The 26064-nt window shown below is 27.5% G+C and overlaps 3 protein-coding genes across 6 annotated transcripts in view; all 3 read right to left on the reverse strand.

Annotated features, from left to right (window-relative positions):
- Positions 1 to 79: 79 nt before the first annotated feature.
- LOC114122833 (T-complex protein 1 subunit eta) lies at positions 80 to 4812 on the reverse strand. The gene is made up of 7 exons (XM_027985604.2): positions 4657 to 4812; positions 3216 to 3635; positions 2937 to 3128; positions 2093 to 2257; positions 1141 to 1274; positions 768 to 1072; positions 80 to 696 (listed from the first exon to the last, which is right to left on the reverse strand). The coding sequence occupies exons 1-7, from the start codon at positions 4660 to 4662 to the stop codon at positions 296 to 298; spliced, it is 1623 nt and encodes a 540-aa protein (XP_027841405.2). The 5' UTR covers positions 4663 to 4812; the 3' UTR covers positions 80 to 295.
- A 2289-nt stretch (positions 4813 to 7101) lies between these two features.
- LOC114122839 (39S ribosomal protein L13, mitochondrial) lies at positions 7102 to 10341 on the reverse strand. The gene is made up of 4 exons (XM_027985612.2): positions 10171 to 10341; positions 9888 to 10011; positions 9144 to 9298; positions 7102 to 8241 (listed from the first exon to the last, which is right to left on the reverse strand). The coding sequence occupies exons 1-4, from the start codon at positions 10192 to 10194 to the stop codon at positions 8002 to 8004; spliced, it is 543 nt and encodes a 180-aa protein (XP_027841413.1). The 5' UTR covers positions 10195 to 10341; the 3' UTR covers positions 7102 to 8001.
- Positions 10342 to 14615: 4274 nt separating this feature from the next.
- The window catches only part of LOC114122843 (protein split ends-like), a 52442-nt gene continuing 40993 nt past the window's right edge, over positions 14616 to 26064 (reverse strand). For all 4 annotated transcript variants that reach the window (XM_050201197.1, XM_027985615.2, XM_027985616.2 and 1 more), the window contains 9 exons: positions 19549 to 25801; positions 19171 to 19466; positions 18705 to 19096; positions 17807 to 18557; positions 17459 to 17678; positions 17176 to 17396; positions 16860 to 17051; positions 16601 to 16759; positions 14616 to 16393 (listed from right to left, as the gene is read on the reverse strand). In XM_050201197.1, coding sequence (XP_050057154.1) covers positions 16265 to 16393; positions 16601 to 16759; positions 16860 to 17051; positions 17176 to 17396; positions 17459 to 17678; positions 17807 to 18557; positions 18705 to 19096; positions 19171 to 19466; positions 19549 to 25801 — 8613 coding nt within the window. In that variant the 3' untranslated portion in view covers positions 14616 to 16264. The remainder of the gene's footprint in view (positions 16394 to 16600; positions 16760 to 16859; positions 17052 to 17175; positions 17397 to 17458; positions 17679 to 17806; positions 18558 to 18704; positions 19097 to 19170; positions 19467 to 19548; positions 25802 to 26064) is intronic.

Here is a 26064-nt window from a genome sequence, read left to right on the forward strand (position 1 = left end):
ATTAATTATTGGGTAATTAAAAAAAATATTATCAATTCTAAGGATTTTTTTTGCAAAATAAAGTTATTAAAACAACTACTTAATAAAATTAAAAATTGATTATTATTTTTTTAGTACTTAACAATATTTTATATGAAAGTTTGTGTGAGTTTAACATAAATAGAAAATTATTTGTTATTAAACAAGCACAGAGGAATATTAGTTTTCAGTGTATAAGCATATAAAGTACAAAAACTTATACAAAAAAAGTATTAATAATTATTATAAATTCAGCTCTTGAATACATTTAAAATGGTTACATAGGTCTTCCACGTCCACGTCCTTGTTGTTCTTCACCACCGCCTGATTTTGGATTTTTAATTGTTTGATCTACTGATAGAACTAAACAAGCAGCTTCAATAGCAGCTGCAAGAGCATTTTTTTTAATGATAACCGGTTCCCAAACACAGTTTTCAAAATTGTCTACAACATGCTCTCGATTGATATCCACACCAAATGCTTCACCTCCTTGAGCATGTTTCTGACGTAATTTGTTCAATATATTAGTAGCATCGAATCCAGCATTATCGCACAATTGTCTAGGAATGATTTCCAATGATTTTGCAATAGCAGCTACAATCAATTGTTCTTTGCCGGCTATTGATCTAGAGTAATCACGAAGTACTTTGCTTAATTCCATTTCAATAGCACCTCCACCTTTACAAATATAAATAAAATTAATAAAAAAACAATACAGCCTAAATTAAATAAATTATTTGTTTATTTACCAGCTACAATGGAGTCATTTTTTACAGTTCTTCGGACAATCATAATAGCGTCATGTAAAGAACGTTCAGTTTCATCTAATAAATGTTCACCTCCACCACGTAGTATGATAGTACATGCTTTGGCATTGGGACATCCAGAGAATATATTGAATCTATCACCTCCAATTTGTTTTTCTTCAAAATACTCGCATTTACCAAGTACGGAATCATTTAAATCATAAGTTGTAGCAACAATGACACCACCACATGCTTTCATTGTACGTTTTAAATCTTCATCAACAACACGACCAGCACAAAACATATCTCTAAAATAACAATTAAAAAACAACCAATCATACAACATTACTTAAGAAATTTGACATATTGCACATACCTGTCAGCAAAGTACTGAGTAGCTACATCACCAATTGGTAGTTTAGATAATACTACTTGAGCTCCACTTTTATAAATATGTTCGAGTTTCTCATATAAAATATTCCATTCAGTATCAACAACTTTTTGGAATTCCTATTATCATAACATAAAATAAATTACAAATAAATATTTTATTATATTACATTAAAATATTTTTATATTATATTTTTCAAAGTTTTCATACATATATAACTGTTTTTTAGTGTGTAAGTACATACATATTCATACATTTTTTAGTGCATAAACATCCTAACCCTAGTTATAAGCATTAAGCTGTTAGTTTTTAAACTTTAACAAGAATATTTTTTATGAATCAATTGTTTAACCCTTGAAGGCTTTCTTTATTTGTATAGGTACCTATAATGTTTATAGCATGTTAAATAGATGCTAAGTATACACTTATTGTGCTGAAGGAATGTGATAACTTTGCACATACAACTATGATGTGGTGTGGCTCACTCTTTTATTTGTAATCCCTACAAGACTTATTCTATTTTGATTAAACATAATTTTTTATAATGAGCTGATGATTAAAAGTTATCAGGAATAAGGAAAAGATCATCTACTTTAGATAATATTACGAGGTATGATACACATTTTAGTTTGTGTACAAACATAATATAAAATAAAATAAGTTATTTTCATGCTAAAAAAATCAGTATTCTAATAAAACTATCAATTTTTGGTGAATCAACAAATGATATGCATTCAAAGATTAATTCTAAGAGACTACATATGAGGATATGGTATTCTTTTAAATACTATATAATATTCTAAAATCAAATTATTTATATATGTATAAATATGTAATATTACATTTGATTGTTTATAACAACTTAATCCCTAATTTAATTTAGACAAAAAATCTTAAATTAATAATATTAGTAAATTATAAAATAAATAAAATTTACCTCAACAGTATTTACTCGCACTTCAGCATTAGAACGTTCAGCTTTCAATTCAAGCTCTATATTAAGCAATGCAATTTTTGGAGACTTATAATGTTTTGGCTGCATTTCAAAACCAGCATAAGAAAATGTTTTCTTAAATGATACACCAGTAATGAGTTGTGAATCCTATTAACATACACAAATAAAAATAATTACAATAATAAGTTGAAATATTAATTCAGTAAACTTTATTAATACAGCTAAAAACCCAAGTTGATTCAGTTGAACACAAATTTTCTACTGTAAATGAATCAAGAGATAAAAACATAAGTAAATTCGATGACACTTTCTTAATAATTATGATTTGATAATTAATCAATGATATTAATAAACGTGTGAAATTGTAGTATTGTCTATTAAAAGTTTGAACTATTAATGAAATTATGTTTTTTTTCTATCTAAATTATTTTTATACTAGTTTTATTATGTCATTCCATTAGAAAAATAATTGTCTACCTTTTCAACTGAAAGTTGACACAGCTATTAAGAAAATATATAATGTTATCGTTATCATAATCTAATAAGTAATTTAAAAATAAACAAATTTAACCACGTATTGGTGTTATATCTTTTATTTAAACAGTAACTTTATTATTACAAACTTAATTTCTGATTTTGAAAAGTAATATAAGTAATAAAAACACATTAGCTAATGTAATATTACTAATCAATATACTTAACTATTATTTTATTTCAATGTAAATACAACGGAATATTATTTATTTACCAAAATTGAGGACTAGGTATATACAAATTGGAGGGAAACTTAATTTAGTTATAAAAGCTAAAATTTAAAAAAAATTACCTGTAATCCACCACCTTGAACTTTTTTAATACCAATCATGTTTAATGGCAATAACTCATCTAATAATAATACTGCATCTACGGCAATCTTTGAAAAAAAGTCTTTTTCTTGATGAATAAGCTTTGAATTAAGAGCAGTGGCTGCACATTTTTGAAGGAAAGTACGGTATTCTTCATCATTGTTAAATTTCATCTATAAAAATAATAATAGTATCATTATTATAGAATTAATTTAACGCATACACAATACTATTAATCTATATTTGTATCAATAAATTACCTTATAAGCAATTTGATCGATTCTATCTTGTGCAATTTTTAATCCTTTACGCAAAGCTTTAATGATAATTCTGGGATGAACTCCTTCTTCAACATAAGGTTTAACTTGTTTAAGAAATTCTCCTGCAAGTAGAACAACACTAGTGGTACCATCACCAACTTCAGCATCCTGTGATTTAGCAATATCGACAAGAATTTTTGCTGCTGGATGGATTATATCTGATATTTTCATGATTGTTGCACCATCATTAGAAATAGTTGCCGTACCACGACTATCCACAATCAACTTATCCATACCACGTGGACCTAACGTAGTACGAATAGCTTCAACAACTGCTTGACAAGCAGTAATATTAGATAATAGTTGAGATTTGCCTTGACTGTCTTCAGTTCCTTCTTTAAGTAATAAAATTGGGGGACGCTAGAAAAATAAATTAAAAACATAACAATATATCTGCAAATTATATACAAAATATTATTCAAAAATAAGATAAATTATCAGTAAAAATACTGATTTCTTCATTTTATCAGTAATTATAGTTATAGCAAAATTCAACACTGAAAAATAAAATTTATGGTATATAGTATAAGAAAAGATAAGTTTAAACATCTATTCTCCAATTTTAATTGGCTTATATTTTTGAGGCAATCCCATGTCTTGATTTTGATAAAATAGGTAATGTAAAAAAAAGCTCCTTTTAGTTTTTTATATTACTATATCTTCAATGCTAAATCTGTACACTACTACTCTTTGACAGTATTTTGTATACTAAGTTTAATACTAAAATATTAACCAAGTATCATAACAATAATTTATTATAGTGAAATATTTTTATAATTTTCATTACATTGAAGGAGATAAAATAAATGAGTTAGACATCTTCTTAATAGGTCTCTTTAAAAAATGTACATATTCTAGGACATTTGTATGTTTCTAATTCATAAATATTTCTTGAAAATAGAAACGATTCAAAACAATTAGAGCTATTTGTTCAAAAAAATCATTTAATTTAGTTTTATACAATTATAATACCACAGAAACCTGCAATAGGTACTCCCAAAATAATAAAATTATTAATTAGTAAAACCGTTAGAAAAACGGAAAATAAATAAATAATCAATAATAACTGATCTACATGTAGTAGTACAAAAGTCTGAATTATTGAAATATGTTTGGCTTTAAATCTTTTGATAAAATGTTCTAATGTTCAAATTTTATCAGGAATCATCATCAAGGGATATTTTTCTATTTTGGTAACATTTCAATAGAGTTTCGACTAATATTAAAGGTAATCAATCAAATAATCTAATTTTTTGCACTCATGTGGTAAAAATAACAATAGTAAGAGTGCAAGACTATAATTTACAGGATATTTCATGTATCCCAGCATGAAATATTATTGTTTTATAAACGAATAATTGACTACACTTGTAACACTTACCATCATGTAGAATTCTTATAAACTTTTAACACTTAAAAAACAATAATTTATAAAGTATAAAAGTATAAGAACACTAAGAACTTTGGGATTTAAGATTTTATTTGTCAATTTTTATAGTTTCTTACTAACCTATAATTGTTTCCAAAGTGCAGCTATCTGCACCCAATTGCAAGGAGGATAGAGAATTATTGTTCGGTATAATGGTATCAAGGCAAACACTGTCTGTATTAAAAACACTAACCATAGTATACCGTATACACCCCCGTATACATATTTTAGTTTTGAGTTTTGATTTTTTACCGTAAGGCGTAAATACGATAGTGCCTATACGACAAAATAATTTTTAAAAAATTTTAATCTATGACAAATTATGAAATCATGACGAAACAAAATAACAATAAGTAACAGGCTAATTTTTCACATTTAAACAGAATGATTCACCAAGCTTAATTACTCCCTTTTTATTTAATAATGCATTAATTATTCAAAATCTGATTTTTGTATTTTATAAATATGCAGGAGTTTTCCCATAGGCCATAGGGTATACTACAACATACACGTCGTATACTTTCAATATTATTATAGTATAGGTACTGCGTATGCTCTCAAATTTACCAACTATTAAATTAGTGTTATAAAATACTAAATAGTAAATATACATTCACCCGTATAATAACTATTATTTCTCAAACTTAGTATTTTATGTTACAATTTAAAAACGAAAATCTAAATACTTGAAATTTTCACAAAATGCTTTTATCATCATTGTATAGTTTTCAAAATATTTCGACTTTTTAAGCCACTATAGGCATTTTTGATTTTTTTTTTCTTTAAATATTAATAAAAATTATTCGCTGGGTAAAAATTCTTAAAAATTTTAACCAAAATCCCATATAAGTTATTCTTATATCTGTATAAAAAAAAATTAAAAATACATAAGTACAATTTTATAAATTTTAAATTAGCATTTTTATGAAATTCGTCAAAATTGCAATAAAAAAAAGACCTTAACTTTTTTACAATTAGTTATTTATAAAAAATGTTCTTAATACATCTAACTTTGGAAAATTTAATAAAAGATTTTTTCGCAATACTGAAACCAAAAAATCTAAAAACAATTATACAGGTAGTCAATTAAGAAATTACTTATTTAAACAATAAACATAGAGTTTAAGTGAAATAAGTTGATATAATATGGTAGGTATAAATATATGTTATTGTAATAATTTAATACTAATATTATAATAAATGTAGGTAATATTTCCAAAGCTGAGTAAGTTAGTCATTTTATTCAACAAGTTGAAGTTAAGTTACTTTAATAAAAAAACTAAGTTAGAATATAAGTTAATTTCTGAAACTTAAAATTTCGAACTTAGTTAAAAGTTAATTTGGTGAAAATAGTAACTAAAGTTAGAGTAAAAGTTAGAAATTAGTTTTTTTATAGATTAAAAAACTTTTTTTGTTAAATTGTAAATAATCAGTTATCTAACTTCAATTATTGATTAAAACTAAAAAATTAAAATAAACACCTAGTAATTTAATCAAAATATTCTACTTAAGTAAGTAATAATTTCAATTTCTTGAAAATTAATTGGTATATCACTTGTTGGTTATTAGAAAATGAAAGGTGAAACAAAATAAAAAAAATACAGAACAGTGTAAACACTTCAAATATTAATATTAAATAATAATACATAATATAATAAAATTATAATAATAACTAGTTACTTTTTTTCTAACGAGTTAGATTAAACTATTTTACACATTAAGTTCGACTAGTTAAGTTACAAAGTTAATATGAATTAAAACTAACTAGTTAGTGCCCAGCTTTGGTAAACATTGACAAAGTGTAATATAAAGAGGATTTATAAAAAATCTGATTTAAAATGTTTCCATATTATTGACACACTCTTTACCGTCTTTACTCTTATAACCCATAAGAATAATACCTACCTGCTACCTATCTATAAATACATGATACCTATTTAAATGATAACCATCCTTTTTATTTAGCCTATTAAGTATTTAACAGATAATTTTACTTTTAAAGTTGATACATACCTAGGTACCTATTTCAATTCTAAATCATAAATTGAACTAGTAGTTTCCGATTTATTAAACACAAACACATACAGTTAAATAAAAAATTTGATTATACAGAAATGGTAGGTAGTTGTAGTCTATTATTAGTTGATTTTTAATTATCTAATAGGTAGGTACACAAATTACACTCATAGTATGCAAACTACATAAATCTATAGAGATTTGAAAATTTTAATAATTATCTGATTAATTAAATATATTAACATGACAAAACAAATATATTATAATTTAATGTATAATTGTACCAAGGCGTTCAGTTCATCATTGAATATTATCCTTAGTACCAAAGCTAAGTCGAAAACTACTCTGCTGAATTGTTTTAAATAAAAAAAGCGATCCTCATTCTATTTAAAATGAAAGTTTATATTGCCAAAACATACTTTAAATGGATCAAAAAAATCTCAAGTACTTAAACACAGTATAATATAAAAATTCCAAAATTTATATTTTATGTAACTGCATTATTATAGGAAAAACAGGGTGTGTATACTTAGTGATTCATGTTGTATAATATAAGATTTATAAAATCAAGCCGCATACCTACGACTGGTGTACTTAACAAATACGCCAATAGTTGTACATTTGACCAGTGCATAATTACGGTGTTCACACGACTGGTGTACTTGACATGTAATACGAGTATTATTGGCCATTCCTTTGACTTTTGTCACATTTACTGACAACCCTCGGGAACAGCACCAGTGACAAATAATTGTACAAGTATGCTGATCCAATGGAATGGCAAGTAACCACCAGCACCAAATATTAGCCAAATACACCAGTCGTGGGAATGCGGCTTCACACTAATTTCTCACATATTGTACTTTTTGGTCTCAGGATAATCATTCACAGCTAAATGAATTTTTTTCAAACTACCATCATTTTTTAATGTTACAATAATGAATATAAATGAGGATTTAGGATTAGATTTGAAAATCAAAGATTATTATTCATATTTTATTTCTTAATAGAGGATCACAAGTGTTTCCTTATTAGAAATATAAGAAACTATTCTGAAATAATAAAGGACTTTAGAATGTACCACAAATTAAGATATCTCTTAATTCGTGGAATGTACTTATATAAACAAAAAAAATAATAATAATATAATTATCAATTGAAAAAAAGTATTATTAATTAACAACTAACCAAATGTATAATAGTTATTGTTAATTGTACTTTACATTATACTAATGATAGTCTAATCATTCAAAATATTACAAACAAAATATATATGTTGTATTAATTTTTTGTTAAAATAAAATCTTCAGGGTAATCTATAATTTTTGGATATTTTTCAATTTCATCTTTACTGTAAGAATCCAATGTTTTAGGTATAGATCGTAATGATCGAATTTGGTTGGAAATATTCTCCATAACCTCTTCTGGCACGTTAGAATCTGGGTAAATATGTAATCGTTCCATGACTACTCTTCTAAATAAATTGCCTTTCATATGATGATAAACAGCTTTTCTGAATATCTAAAAATAAATAAATTAAAAAAAATGCAACTCAATTATAAATAAATCTATCAAACTATAAACTCTTAATTTAAAAGAAATATTCATAAATAGAACAAATTTAGTTCCGGTAAAATATTTCTAAATATTGAGTTTAAATAACAAAAAAAAAACACACATGATAAAATCATAAAATCAATACATTCATCGTTTCACTCAGAATCTAAAAACAGGTAATCCAGACAATATATAAGTGGTACAATCCAGTAATCTAGTTCATTTTTGGAATAGACATTCAAAAATAATGTTACGATTGTATCGTATGCCTCCAAAACATTATATCACAGACCTCAGTGTTTCTACTTTCTAATATAATAAATAAATTTGAATTATGGCCATTTTTAAATGAACATTCTCTTTAGACAATCCATGGAGTCTTTCTTATGTATGAAGTTCCAGGGATTCATAACTTAATTATTAAAATTGTATTAACATTTAAAATGCAAGTTTTAGACAATTATCAAAAATAGTTTAATAAAATAAAAGTTGATAGCTAAAATTAAATATAATTGTTATGATATATGAAAGCTATAATATGGTCTATAATAGGCAATTTTATACCAAGTGATAATTGCGAATTTGTGATAACAAAAAACTTGGGGCATTACTGCATTAGTCACATAAACAGAGAAGTGCCTATAATTTTTTTTTTATTTAAATACTCTAGAAACTAAATTGATAATTACTAATTGTATTTATTGTAAACATAAGAGTTGTCTATTTAACCAAAAAAGCTCTATGCTCAATATTGTATGCAATTCTAAACGAAATAAAATGTTTAAAAATTAATTGAATACGTAAGATATTAACATTAGGTATACAATAATGAAAAACTATTAATTAAGTAATAACTTTTATTATACCATGGTGGGATCTCTATCATGTACTTCCCAAGCTGGAGTCCAAGATGCTCCACCTGAATATCCAGTATGATGGAAATAAGCACGACGACGCCATTCCTCGCCAGGAAATGCGATTTGTTTACTGTTTATAACCACAACATGATCGCCACAATCAACTAAAAATAAAACATTAATATAATTTTTTTTTTATACATAGTTAATGTTTAATTGATAATTTAACTTTTAAGAGACCATAGCTATATTTAATTAGATAAGATAAACAACTGGGTCATCAATCATATTTTATTCATAGTATTATTAACATATTCAATATTTATGAGACACATATTTGCGTCATTAAGTTCATTGGCTTAGATTGTTTACTTTATTAAATGTTTAAGAGTTGTATCACAGTTTTTCTATTTTTTAAATATATTAATTTTTTCCTAAGCACCAAGGGACATAAAAACAATGATACAAAGCAATAAGTAGAATCTACCATTATTTTTTTTTTATCCATTCAATTAAATTATTTTGTACTATGAACATTATTAATTATAATCCTACAAACATATAATCAATTAAAATTTAAAGTAAATTTACTTTTTTTAATAATGATTTAAATGATAAGTTTAGATTTTGTTAAAACAATATTAATAGTAATAGCGTATCACAAATAATTATATAATATATTATTATTACTTAATGTAAGTATAACATATGCCTAATTTTTAGAATATTTATGAATTAAATATCAATACTAACCTAAAGGATGATAAATTGGTTTAATGAGCCCCTTTAAATACTTTTCAATTGTTGGAGCACATTCTAAAGGATTTTGCCAAGCTGCGTCAAACAGATGCCAACAGCGAGCAAACGTGTTCCATTGCTGTGAAAGTGTACAAGTAATTAAAACATATAATTATAATATAATGCAGTATCTATAGTTATTTAAAATCGTCGATTCAACTACACATGTGCTACTCCATATTATATAAAAAATAAACAGCAAGATGGAATTCCAATAATAAGAACCTAAAGTACTCACCTTTACCCTTCCTAATTGTGACATAGGTATTTGTAGATTAGAAATATAAGAAAAATGTATTTAAATTTAGATACAACATACGATTTTAGAACAAATAAATGTACAAGACCATTCAATTTCAAATTGGTTCTGTATTTAATGTAAGTAATAAGTTTATAACCACAGAATAGATAAGCAATAAATGATAGTAATAATGATAAAAAATCTTCAAAATTTACTGATAGATAGTACTATCTATAACCGTGATCGTAATTCTCAGGGCTACCACGACAGTGTTGTACCCATAGACATATTAAGAAATAAATAATAATATAAAATAATATAGGTAATAATATACTATATAATGTGTTAAACTACAACAGACTGGTTTTAACAAATAATTCCTTTATTGTTTAACATTTTAAATCATACATTTAAAGAATTATTATAAGTTATTGTGACAAAAATGAATATAATGAGTATCAATGGACAGACAAAAAAAAAATTACATTTCAAATATTTTAAACTTAAATTCAAATTTTGGCGGGTTAATCAGTTAAAATAATTCTTATCAAGCATTGGAAGAATAAATATTTTATTATTTCTTCCACATTCGGGGTAAGTTGTAGTCTATCTCTCTTACTCAATGATCAAACTAGTTTTCTCTCTCAATGCGCAGTCCATTTCTTAATATGTCTATGGTTGTACCACATAGGGTTACAGATATAAATAATAAATTACCTATTAATACTTATCACGATTCACGATGTCTTTTGAAAGCAAGACGTTGCGTTTTTTCCATTATTCCCAAATTCCTAATATTGTAACGTTTATTACTTTATTATATCGTTTAGAAATAGCGAATTAGCGAAAATGTCAACAGTTTTAAATGACCATGAACTTTTCAACATATAAATTTTTTTTAAAAAAAGTGCAGCGTCTTGCCCTCAGAAATATTATCACAAATCATAATTCAATTTTATTATAGGTGTACCTATTTACTCTAGAACCAAAATTGAGCGAGTTCTACTCAGACTACGTAAACGCATTTGTCTATGCCGTATATGTGTCACGTGTGTAAAACGGAGACAACACATGCGGGTATGGCATCCTCTTAAGTCAATTAACATTAGATATTAAACCTCCCATCACTATCTGTCTATAAAGATATTTTCAATTTTTTTCATTTAAAAATTTAAAATCTAGATGATAGACGAGACTACGAAAGGTTGTATATTGTTCAATTCATCACTAGATTTTTAATCAACTATAGAGTTACCTAGTTGAAGAAAAACTTATGGAAAACTTACTGTTGAATTTTTTAAACTTAGATATCAATACTAAACATTTTATGAATTTTCAACTACAAAATTACTTACAAATTTTAGCAATTTTGACATATTTCGTAAAAATATGACTTTTTTAACATTATGACTAACGATTTTTGATTTTTTTTTTTAACTACAATAAGAACAACTTATAAGAAACCTTGTATTAAATTTTCAAGTTTCTTTGGGCTCCAAAATTTTATTTCCCTATCGACACTTTGAAAAAAAAATACTTAGAAAAATCGAAAATTTCAGTCGTCTATAAATAATTCAAAAAAAGCCAAAATGCCCAAAATATTTTGAAAATTTAACTGTGTATAGATAACGCCAATACTTATAAACATTTGGTGAAAATATTAAGTATTTATAGTAATTCGTCAAATTACAACAATATAAAAAAAATCAATTTTTTTGAAAATTGTTGGAAAGTTTTTACTTTGACCTCTATAATGCATTAATGTACCAAGGATATTCACTTTGCCATTGGAAACCACCCTCGAAGTTTTAAATTGAATCATTATTTAAACATGATATGGTTTACACCAGTGGCGTAATTATGGTGGGAGGGATATGGGATGTATCATATATCCCTCCCCAAATGCTTTTTTTAGCGAAAAAAACAAAAAGGAAAATTTACTTGATATTATAATTTGTGAAAAATATATTTAATTTAATTAAATTATTTACTTTGTTGTCTTTGAAAATCATTATTAAACCATTTAACTCATTTAATTTATAATAATAATAAATTAATATAATATTGTAATCCAGGAAATTTAATGGTCAAGGGGAGGGGCATAACCCAACTAGAATGATAGTATAAGTTTATAGTTTATACCCCAATTCCACCTCAGAACCAATTCCAAATTACGCCACTGGTTTACACACACAAAAACAAAAAAAAATACACATCAAAAATTTCAATTATTTACGGACTACCTATACGGTTATTCATTTATAAATTACAACAAAAAACAAAAATCGATTGGAAAGAAATAGTTATTTTACAGATTCGTATCCAATGTCGTAAAGATTTGAATTTAAATGTTCCTACATAAAAAATAATGGCTTTCGAGTAGAATTTTATTTTTTATTCAATTGAAAAAACTTATAAAGAACCTTGAATAACATTATAAAATCCTAAATTAAAAACAGAAACTTACCTTCAACAAAGGTAACTTTTATTTTACTATAACATAGGTAACTTGTATTTTTTAAAGAATGAATTTTGTGAACAAATTAAATTTGAATGATTATAAAAAAATATTGTATTGTGACTATATTATATTTTTTAATTGAGAAGTGAACTACTTATTAGAAACCTTGCATTAAATTTTCACACATTTTTACCTATTCATAATTGTTTTATTAATATAATATGTATAAAAAAAAATGTCTATTACCTATCAATAAATTTCTATTCTCATCATAAATTTATCGATTTATGATTTATCGATATTTTTTTTTACAAAACGCAAATATAAATCATAAGACTCGGACTTGTGACAGTGGACACGAAATGGTTTGGTCAGGTAAAAAAGGGTCGGTGACATTGTGGCAATGTCATTTAAAATTATGTCGATGAGACAAAGGTGTTAAGACAAATAATTGGCTACAAGTTTCTTAGCCTCTAAGGTAAAACTACCAACTATTGTTCACTTTATTTTTGGTTGGGCTCATAATCTGACATCGACGGACTAAAATAAACGTGAATTTGGACTGAGCAAAGTTACTGCTGTAGTAGATTGGAATAATTATATTTGAGAAGTGTGTGTGTATGGACTTTCTCAGAGCGATTCAAAAATAGGAGGTGCTAGTCGTATTGTTGAGATTGATAAAAGTTTAATTGTTAGACGTGAGGGATAAAAATAAAATACTTAATGCAGATCGATTACTGCCACAGCAATGGGTAGTTAGTAGCATGTCGCGAGAACATCGAATACTTAGTCGTATGTCCATGTATGTGTACCCGATTAGTCGGGAAATGCGTTATTAGTTACTACTAATAATTTGAGATCGTATACGAGTTGGATCGACCATTTTGTCAGATTCATGGCGAGTCTATAATAATATTCAACGTTTCAGCTGTTATAATACCATTCAATAGTAAACCACAAATATAACTTTGTAGATCCTATAAGATCAAGTAGAGTTCATACACAGAATATTGAGGGTATGTGGGGTAGTGCCACCAACAATAAGTAGGGAAATAAGAAACGAAGAGTGATTAAAAGAAATTTCTTCAATCCATATTTGACAGAGTTTATGTGGCGAAGTAAACTGAACGGACGTGATCCGTTAAAGAAAATACCAAAAGATTCACCTGCACTTTGGCCACTTATATAAGTATATTATGTATTTTTATTTTTTACGATTATTTTATATTATTCATATTATTTTATAATATACAATTTTTCATATCTTTATATATATTATTTTATCATTATTTTAAATACATGAGAATATGAGATATAAGTAACTTTTTTTATCTGAAGTATACATTTTATAACAGACGATTAGCAAATCGAAAATACAAGAGATACGTGGAGGGTATTAAACCTGAGCGGCGGGAGAATAGTATAAGCTGGTCGGCGGGTGTCAATCAATCCAGTACCTATATTTATTTTTATATTAAAATGATAAGACACTTTTGTTTATTTTATTACACAAAAGATTGAATAATGATACAATTTAATCATTTATCAATCAGTAACATACGTCCAAATCTCACGGGGCATAAATAATAACTTGTAAAATAAACTGACCAATAAAATTTTTTTCATTTATATGTTATATACATTAAACTGTTGAAAAATAAATACAACTTTGACAAAGTTACTTAATCAATTTCATAAGTACAATAATCCTATTTACCCATTTTATTTTATTAGGATAGGGTTATTTACATATCAAAACTCAATTACGATTTAAAAAAGAAACAGAAATATGTGTGTAGATTTAATATCCTAAAATCTTTACATCCTTAAAGATTCTATAAATATAGATGATAGATCCAATTTTAATAGTATGCAATCTTGTATTAAATAATAAAATGTGCTGTTTCAAACCTCTGTATAAGTAAGTTTGTAGTAGAAGTTTTGAATAACAAAAATTATTAAAAATTAAAACACAAAATAATTATAACTATCAAAACTCATTTTCATATTTGTCAACGGGAAATAACAATGTATTTTATTTATAAGTTAAATATACCATTATATACAAACAAGGTAGTAATATCAATTAGCAATATTTTTTCTAACAATGTTATGAATATTATATTACAAATTAAAAAAAAAAAAACAGCAATATTATTCATATGATAGTTTGAGACTTGTGTTTGTTTTTTTAGAAAAAACACTACAATATAAAAATTTTTGGATTTCAAAAATCGATGTTAAGTACTAAACTGTCATAACCTCATAACAAAACAAAACTAAAAAACAGTGTTTATTTTTCTAAACATTGAGTTTTTTATTTATTATTCATTATTATTTAATATGCAATAATAATAACTAATAGAAATAAATTTAATATACATACATTATGCACTTGTTACATTAAAAAAAAAAAAAAAAAAAAATACTATAATACAATCAAATTATAACAGTGAACCTTAATGCAGAGATCACAGCCAAAGAACAATTTTTTTTCTTCTTTTCTTTCTTATTTTTATTTATTTATAATTTTAAATGGGAGGGGGTTCATATACAATGCAATTATAAGGTGAGTCTAAAATATTAAAACAATATTCACACAAAAATAATAAAAATAAAAATCATAAAAAAAACCTTAAAATATTCCTAATGTTTAGGTTATATATTTATTAATATATAAATATATATACATGTATAGGTGTATATATAAATATATATGTTTACATATATATGCATATATATATATACATATCACTATGATATATATATACATATATATACATGTATAAAATATATATATATAATGTATATATCAATATTGACTGTTGTTAGAAATTAGTTGAGCAAAACACATTTAATAGTAGAATACTTTATGTACACTAGTGTTTGGGATTAATTTTTCGATTTCTCATATTAATTATATATATATATAATATATAATATGTTCTTATTTTTAGTATTTTTTTATTTTTATTTTTTTTTTTTTTACAAGCATCTTTATATATATTTAATATGTTAAAAATTGAAACTTACATGAAACAATTTTCTACATAAGTACATAAAACATTTTACCAAATAATACTGTCAATTTTAAAATTATTCATTTAATTATAATTAACACGTATTAATTAACATTTGGCTGTTTAAATTATATCAACAATATGTCTACATTAAAGTAAATATTTAATGTCTACAGCTTATTAACTACAAATAAATAATAAAAATAATAATAAAAAATTGAGATAAAAAAAAGTTAGAATTTTTGAAAAATAAATAACAAAAATTTTAAATAAAAAACAATTTTTTTCACTTCTAAATTTGTACAGTGATTATTCGTCTTTACATTTTCTTAATTTAAATATGAAAACTTCTTAAATTATGGTAACCAATTTGAAATCATTAGCATTATATTCCAATAACAAATTGTTAATGCGTAAAAAATAATAATAATAATAATAATAATAATAATAATAATTAATAATAATTAATAATTGTAATAATAATAAAAACTGTTAACAATTATCATTAGGTATATTTAATGAATTTTTTCATTAACTATATAATATATATTATACTTTGTGCACCTAATGCGCTAGAAGAATATTGAAATTTGTACTCATTATAGTATATTTACACGGTGGCTATGACAATAATTAAATGGGCCATAGATGCTATTTGTTTCACCATTGCAGGATGAACTGTAGCTAGGACACTATTTATATAATCACAAGGTGGGAACATGTGCACTATGTAAGCATTCTGAAACAAATAACAAAAAACAATTTAGTAAAATTTCAATTGTATAAATATAATCATGTATAAAATATACCCATCATTTATTATTCAAAACACACATGCATATATATAATATACATGATAAAATAATTAATTATTTAAATTTTAATATATTTTGTTAGTTACTTAATACTTAATTTTGTAGTTTAATCAAATTTAAAATTTAAATACCTGAGTGCTTCCAGGTGCTGTGATGTTGATGATTCCTGCAGCTTGCTTTTGTTGTAAATATGTTATAAAACCATTATGCAATGTGCAACTTTGTTGATTCCATTCTTCTTCACTCATACCAATTGGCACAGCAATTAACACACAACATTCATCTTCAATCTAAAATTAATTGAACAATGCATTTAAATATATTATTCAATTATTATTATTCATGCATACATGCATGTATAAGCTTTATGAATAGTTGAATATTTCTTACCTGCATCTTGCGTGAAACACCATCTAATTGCGTTTGTTCTAATCGCATACGTTGGGATAACTTCAGTTCACCATCAATATTACGCTGTAGTGAGTGTTCAGCTACAGCCGCATTCCCAAACAAATAATGCATTTCTACAAGTGCTTTATCATTTTTGAGTGCTAGTGTTCCTTGCCAGTAAATAGGATAGTTCTAAAAAATAAAATATTATTTAAGTCGATTTCTTAGTACATTATTATTTATAAATGATGTTAAATTATTTTAGAACATTATTATTAATATAATATTATCTGAATCTTCTCATAAAGTTACATACCTTTAATATGGTATTAATGGGTCGATAACCATAGTTAATTGGTACAACTTGTCCATACGGAAGACTACCAATTGGATGAGTTACTTGTTGAACATTTATATATTGTTGGGTTCCACCAACATTATGTTGCAGTCTGTCTGTAATACATTCATCAGGAAGCCTTTTGCGCAATTCCAATGGTGGCATATTTTCTTCAATTTCTGGTACTACTTTTATGTTTCCTAAAAAATATATTAAATATTAATAATGTTTTCAGAATAATATTAAATATATTTTAACTTACTGGGCGGTATAAATGCTCCCATTGAATCTCTGATGTAATGTGGATAAATAAGTTGTGGATGTAGGAAATGATGAGCTGGAACCATATTTATAGGAGTTGAGTCAATTCCAGCTTCGAATGACATTGGTTGGCCTGACAACACAAGTGGAGATGGACTCCTCATAACAATGCACCTTGAATTTTCCATTTTAGAAGGATCAAATCCTTTTGGACAAATAATCTAAAAAAAAATAACCAAATTTTGTATTTATAAATAAAACAAATCACTACTCAAATAAATCCTTATAAAATATTTACTATTAAAGATTAAAAAATATAAATATAAAAATAGTATTATAAAGTATTTACATCAGGTACAGTAGATGAACTGTGTACAGACGAGGTAGGCTGAGATGGAGGTACAATAGCTCTTGAAGGTGGACTCAATAATCCTCTTGATGGTGGACTTAACACACTTCTTGATGGCGAGTTTAAAACTCCTCTTAATGGTGGACTCATAACACTTGGAGTGTTTATCAACAATGGTTGTGAAGACTGAGTTGTTGGAGAAGGATGTAATATAGAATTCTGATTAACTGCTTCCATTGACTGTGATGTATATGCTTGTACAATGTGTCCTTTAGGTGATAATAATTTAGGTAATGGAGGAGTACGACTAATGGCAGTTAAATGAGATTTTATTGGTGGTGGCATTGTAGAAATTGGAATTGAAGGTTTGCATGTTGGCTGCTGACTAATTACAGGATTAGATGCTTTATTTAGAACGTTTGGTTGTGTCTTAAGTGGTGGTGGCGAAGGAGACATGACGGCAGTGGATTTTACAATATTTGTAGGAGCTATTACAGAAGCTGTAATATTAGGTTTAACAAGTCCAACAGGTGCAGAGTTGGCAGTTGTCATAACACAAGGTGTTTTAGCCACATTGGACATTCCAGGGGTAACTGCATACGTTGTGGTAGTCGCTGGAAGAATGTTATTTGGAGTAACAGCCAAAGCAGGAATAGTTGTACTGTTTTTGGAAATTGCCATGGATGTAACAGGCGATTTCTCAAGACGAGCTTTTTTCTCAGGTGGTTCATTTGATAATGATCTTTTATTCCTGTAAAAATAAACATTTATTTAATAAAACATTTTAAGATATTCAGAAGTTATTTGGGAAGAAAATAATAAAAGCATAGAGAATATACATTAAAGTATAATAGTAAGATATATTTTTTTAAATAATTATTCAACAATTAATACTTGCCTATTATTATCTCCATCATCGATAGGCACATATTGTCCTTCTTCAGATTCTTGCATTGGAATAAGTAAGCCTGTAACTGGATCTATTAATGTGGTTGTTTCTGAAGTAGTTGAAGATGATGAAGATGTCGATAATAAAGAAATTGATAGCTGATTTTTATCATCATCTTGATCATTAGACAATGGAGATTCAGTAGTTTCTGTTTTAGAAACTGGTTGTGGAGACTCAGCTTTTAATTTTTTCCCATTAATTTGTTTAGTTTTTCGTGGAGATGTTTCTAAACTTAGTAAAGGTATTGCTTGAGGCTTTGAACGTGTGGTACGTCGAGTACATGGACCTCGAGCAACTTCATCAATTGTTTCCTCTAAGGTACTCTTACTTCCATCTTTTTCCTAAATACAATTAGATACAGATATATTAATTTTTACATGAACATTCCACCAATTAAATTAATAAAGAAATTTACCTGTAGTCTTCTAGACTTTCTGGTTAATGGAGAAGTGCTTACTACCAAAGCACCAGTCGGAGGAGATGATGAAATGTTTGGAATAATACTTGTTACAGGTGGTTCTGGAGATTTGCTATACTTTTGACTAACTTTTTCATCTTCATCCGTAAACTCATAAATATCAGTTAGAGTATTTTGAGGGGGCATATTTGGCGTTACAACATTTTGCCGAGTTCTTCTTGGAGTAACTATAGTAGGAGCTCCGCGAGTTCCACGTCCTCTACCACCTCTTCGTCTACCTCTAACTGAAGAATCTGGACAATTAATAAAATATGATGTTTAATTTATTAATATTAATAATAATTATAATACAAATATAAGAATTTAAAATTTTACCTCGATCAATAGCTTTTGAAATATCTTTTGTAAACTCGTCATCTTTCTTAATTCTAGCTGTATCCAATTCTTTAGGTTCACAGCTACTTTCACCTGGACTGGCAAAAACTTCATTTTTATCTTCAATTTTTGGTGTCAATGGGGCCACAACTAAATCTTCTGGTGACTCCATTTCAACTATTTTAGATTTAACTTCTACAACATCTACTTTGCAATCGGACCTGTTTTCATCTTTGTCTTTTGCAATCAGAGCCTTTTTTAATGGCATCATTATAGGTTCTTTTGTTAAATTTAATGCAGTTTCATTAGCTTTAGCTCTCATTTTTTCATTTATCTGTTCAACAATGCGCTCAAGACCTTTTGCTTTAGGATGCTTAGGCATTGATTTGTCATCAATTTCAATAGGTGCAACAACAGGATGTAAGGGTTCTTCATGATTTAAAACTGAAGAGGAATTTTCTTTTGGTTCTAAATGTTCTAATGTTTCATCATGAATTATAGACTTCTTTGCAAACGTTATTGTTGCTGCTTGATTAGATGGCAACTCTTCAGAAAGTTTTGATTCATCAATGACCACTTCTGGTTCTACTATTTCTTCTTTTATGGAATCCAAGTTAGGTTTTTTAATTTCAGGTAAAATTGTTGAAGGTGAAACTATACAACTTTGAACAATTTGAGTATCTTTGGTGTGTTGTAAAACAGACGTTTGACTAAATTCTTGTTTTGGTAATAATATTGGCGCACATGATATAACAGACTGTTCTTGACAAATCACTGTTGGTACTTGAGAAGTAGAAAATTTTACAACAGATACATGATCTTCAGCCTTAATTTCAGGTTTTGAAATACTTTCAACGATTGTTTCTGAAATTTCTGGAGATGGCATTGTGGATGGTTTTACTTCAGTTATTGGTTTAGCATAATTAATATTTAATGATCTTATACTAGCTTGTTGAATGACCATTTGAGGTAATCTAAAGTTATGACTTAAAGGTGACTGTGGTTTAGTGTCCAAAGGTTCAGTTATTGGCGATTCTTGTTGAACATCAGAAACTTTAGGTATTTCTATAGAATTTGGTTCATCTTCTAGTTTTTCATCTTCTATTATTTGGTCAGTACAAAAAACAATTTCGTTTTTATCTGGTTTTACAATTTCATCATCGATTTTAGATGGAATAGTTTTATTTTGTGAAGAATCTGGTACATCATTTTTGCACTCATCAATAATTGAATCTGTACTATCTTCATCATCTGTATCAATTCGTAGTTCACTATCTGATATTGGAGTGTCAGGTTTTGCAGATCTATCAGAGTATGAAGAGTCACAAAAATCTTGACCAAATGTTGCTTCAAGTAATGCTGCAACAGCTCCTTCAGTTTCTTCTTGAGAAATAACCGGGGTCGATTTTTCTTCTGAAGACGCCATATCTACAGGATCAGCTTCTTCTACTAATGGCTCAGGTGTTTCAGATATGCTTTTTACAGCAGTTTCATCATCCATGTGAGATCCAAATCCAATCATTTCTCTTTTAATAGGTTCAAATGTATTTATGGGTCTAAATAATAGTTCTTTTTTCTCATCTACTTTTCTGAACATTACTTCAGTCTTAACAGTATCATCATCTCCTTTAAATATAGTAATTGTTTCATCTTCAGGACCTTTAGAGTCATCAAAATCAAAAAATGAAGAAAATACATCTCTATTTGGAGTGATTGTATTGACATTATTAGCAATGAATTCTTTTGGTTTTTTCTTTGATTCTATTATACTTTGAAGATTATCCATTACTTTTATTTCTTCATAATGTTTTGTCTCTCTAGATATTTTTCTTTCTTCAGGCGGCGTAGTTGTTAGTCTATCACTTTTTATTTCTTTTGGCACTTTTCTTTCTTCGTGCGGTGTATTTACTAATCTATCACTTTTCACTTCCTTTGGAACTTTTCTTTCTTCATGGATTATATTTACTAATTTTTCACTTTTCACTTCTTTAGGCACTTTTCTTTCTTCATGAGTTATATTTATTACTCTGTCACCTTTAATTTCTTTTTTATCATTCTTTATTTCTTCTTTTCGATCATCTTTAATTTCAATTTTTCGATCTTCTTTCTTTTCGTCTTTACGATCTTCTCTTCGCTGTTCTTCCCTACGCTCATCTTTTCGATCTTCTCGTCGTTGTTCTTCCTTGCGCTCATCTTTTCGATCTTCTCTTCGTAGTTCATCTTTGCGCTCTTCTTTTCGATCTTCTCTTCGCTGTTCTTCTTTTTTAGGTTCATCTTTTCGATCTTCTTTCCTTGGTTCATCTTTTCGCTCTTCTTTTCTTAGTTCATCTTTTCGATCTTCTCTTCGAGGTTCATCTTTTCTTAGTTCTTCTTTTTCTTTTCTATCATCTCTACGTTCTTCCTTACGATCTAGATGACATTCTCTTCGGTCATCTCTACGATCATCCCTACGTTCTTCTTTACGGTCATCTCTTCTTTCTTCTTTACGATCTTCCCTTCGATCTTCTTTATTTCTTTCCTTATCTTTCTTTCGTTTCTTTTTCTTTCGAGCTATTTCATCTACATTATGAGACAGTGATTTTAATACATCCTTACCAAATTCGTTGAATTTTTTAATTTCCATTTTTGGTTTATTTTCTTTACGTTCATGCTCAGTATCAGAATCAGTTCCAAAAACATCAGACACACTCCATTTGTTTACAATTGTCTTTTCATTATCCTCATCTGATAAGGATCCAAAAATATCTTGCATTCTTTCATTAATATTAGATTTATGACTAATTGAATGTTTTTTCTTTTTCTCCTTGATTGACCTATGATTACTATCCAATCCATTGATATCAATTGATTTTCTTGAATATTCACTTTTTTGTTTCTTTTGTTTCTTTTTCTTTTGGTGTCCATTAAATCCTTGAATGTCAACATCATTTTGTATTCGATCAAAAGCAAATGAACTTTTTCGAACAAAATGATCATCACTATCACTACATTCAGATTGTATTCTAGACTTAAATTTAGATAATTGCTTGAATTTTTCATTTTCTGAAGAATCTGATACAACTCTTAGAGCTTTAAGCCTGTCATTATCATAAGTATCAGATCCTCTTTGAGTTTTAACTTTATTACTTTCATAAGAATCTGATACAGTTCGTTGAAGTTTTGGTCTATCATTTTCTGATGAGTCAGAAACTGGTCTTTGATTTTTTCGCCGAAAATAGTCATCATCATCATCTGAGCTGGTAATGAGCAATTTAGATGAACGTCGTAAACCTCGGTCAGAATCTGAATCACCATCGTACGATGTAGATCTCTTCTTTTCTTCTCTTTTAGCTCTACTTTGTTTTAATTGACTAAACTTTTCTTTGAGTTTTTCTTGACGTTTCTCTTCTTCTTGTTTTTGCATATTTTTGGTAGATCTGGCTTTTACTTTATCATACATTGAAACATATGGTTCATCCAATACAACTTCAAAAATAGAATGATTTTTTCTTCTTTCTCTAGCTTCTTCGTCCTCATCATCATCTTCAGATTCTGTTTCATTTGGAGTTTTGATAACTTTTCTTTCTTCTTTTTTCTTATCCAACTTTTTTTCGTGATGTTCTTTTTTCTGTTCTTTGTTTTTACCATCTAAAATTTTTGATATGAATGAAATATGTTTATCATTAGTTTTCTTATGATTTTTATCTTTAAAATTTTTAGTATCTATTTTGGATCTTTTAGAATCATCAAGATTTTCAGAGCTATCGCTCATTCTCCTTTTTGACGAACGTCCTGTAGAACTATTACTACTAATGCTGTTTCTATCCACTCGTTTGTCTTTTTTAAGATCTTTATCGTCATTAAACTTCCCATCAAAATCAGAAGTGACATTTTGATGTGATTTTTCTTCTTCTTTACTTTTATTATAATGTTCTTTTGATCTTTTACTACTGTTTTCATGTTTATGCTTATTATTTTCATCTAAGCTCTTTTTTCGTTCTTTGTGCTTAGGCGGATCTTTATCACGTTTGTCTTTCTTTTTGTCTTTTAATTTATCAACATCATCCTTTTTATCAGTTTCTTTAAGAAAATCTTTTTTCTTATCTTCTTTTTTAGTTTCTGGTTTTTTGTCAAACTTGACATCTTTTTTCTTTTCAATATCTTTTGTTTTACCATTTATCAAAAGTTCCTCTTTTTTCTTATTGATTCGGTTTATTTCAAACATGTTAAACTCTAGTTCTTTACTTTTGCTGCTTTCACATTCTTTAGATTTAGAACCTAAAATCTTTTTGGGTTCATGGTCTTTCTTTTCTTTGATTTTAGTGTGGTCAAAATCAATAGATTTCTTCCTTTCGTGTTCTTTCTTTTTTATTGATTCATTAATAACTTCTTTCTTTTTCTCAGTATCTGAAAGTTTGCTAACAGATTCATTTGAATTTGTTCTTTCGACTTTATTTCTAGTTTCTTCTGTTTCAGTCTTCCTATTCAAATTTTCAATAGAAGATAGTAAAATATTAGCAATAGTATTTTCATTGGTAATGAAATCTATCTTATCTTCATCAATATTATTCATTGTTGGAGGAGGTTCTGGAGGTTTAATTTCTTCAGTTACTTTTTTTATCTCAATACGTTCTTCTCGTTTTGTGATTTCTTCAACTTTTTTATGTTCAGTAAGTTTTTTAAGATCATCAATATTCTTTTGTTTTTCTTGAACACTGACAAAGTATGGACTAGGATGAACTATGGTATCATTAGAACATTTTCTTTTTACAACAAAACCATCTAAGAGTTTTTGTTTATTAATTTGTTCAATTTTCATCTTTTCTTCTTCTTCTTTTCTATAGTCACTACTAAACCTTCGACGATCAAATGAGTCAACTAATCTATAGGTTGGCTCATTATCTTTCCGGTCAAATGTATGTAACCAATTTTTGGTATACTCATCCCGAATTTTACTTCTATAAAATGCTTCAGGTCCGTCTTTAATTTCTGCATCTTTATGTATAGGATGTCGAGGATCCTTAGTATTTAGTATATCAGGAACATACCTATTATCATTTATAGTACATATATTTTGTTTAGTCAAAAATGATCCTCTTGAATCAGCTGATAATCTAGGATCAGCAGCAGATAATCTTGGGTCAATTAACCTGGGATCAGTAGGTGGCAATCGAGGGTCTGTAGGTGAAGTTCTGCAACTTTGTGTGATTATTATAGGCTGAGGATGACTTGGAAAAGAATATTGAGTTTTAACAGCTGCTGGAGAAGAAGCTGGGGGAGATTTAGATGACCCACTACTCGATGGTGTTAACGGTGAAAATGAACCCAATTGTTGGTGTCTGAAGTTTTGTAAATTAGGGCTTGTTCGAGATGGTACAAACTCTTTAGGTATATATTTATCAGAAAAATTTTCAAGTCGTTTGGTATCTTCGTCAAAAACACTTGGTTTTGCAAGAACTGACTTGACAATATCTGAAGGTTCTAGTTTATCAACAGTATCTAACAACTTATATCTTGAACGAAGACGAACCGATGTATCAAGTTTTAATACACTAGTTCTAGAGCCACTCCACTGTTCATATTTTTCATCTAGGCTTCTTAATCTTTCTTCAAGACCTGGCGCACCAGGATCAGAAGCTTGAGAATCATCAGAGTTAGACGACTGAGGTCTCCTAGGGGAGCTTAGAGGTGGGCTGAGCAGGGGATTAGAGACGTGCACAGCAAATCTGGGCAACGGCAACGAGATCGGTACATGAGATCTAGGAACTTGAGTCGGAGGAGTGGTACTCTTTGGGGGATGTTCAATACATAAAGGTGTGGCCGAACGGCTAATAACTTGCTGTGCTTTAGATGATTCATTATTCAGAATTTCATCACCAGAACTAATGGAGTCCTCAAGCTGAAGCTGTTCCAGAATATGGTCACGTTCCTTTTGCAAATTATGCATGACTTGAGGGTTAGGAACAGAAATTGAACTAACGCGTGGTTCATCAGGATTCCTTGGGTAACTTTTGTCACCAGCAGCACTACTACAAGAAGATGATGGAGTTTCAAAACCTCGAATAGCAACACCATTTGTACTGCTAGGTGATAATTGTGCAGTACTATCGTGTTGTTGACTGGTGGTGAACCTAGGACTAGATTCACTAGATGTCTTATCTAAGTGTTCATAGAATCCTTGTTGACACTCTCTAGATGCAAAATCAACTTGAAGTCTTCGACCTTTCATAATGGAACCACGCATTTGAGTAACAGCTAACTGTGCATGTGCAATCTAAAAATAAAAATAGTTTTTAAAATTTGAAAAATTATATGAAATTTAAAAACACAATAAATATGTGTAAATATAATTAAAAGTATAGTAAGTATTAAAAGTAAGACAATTAAATAAATTTAAAAAATTTTCATTTTTCCCCTTTAAAAGAATATTTCATGATTGCTTTAAATACCAACAATGATTTGTTAGTATTTTATGAATACATTATTTTATTATTTTTGAAATAATCATATAACCAAAATATTTTATATTACTACCAA

The sequence above is a fragment of the Aphis gossypii genome, chromosome 2 (assembly GCF_020184175.1).
Source record: "Aphis gossypii isolate Hap1 chromosome 2, ASM2018417v2, whole genome shotgun sequence".
NCBI lineage: Eukaryota > Metazoa > Arthropoda > Insecta > Hemiptera > Aphididae > Aphis > Aphis gossypii.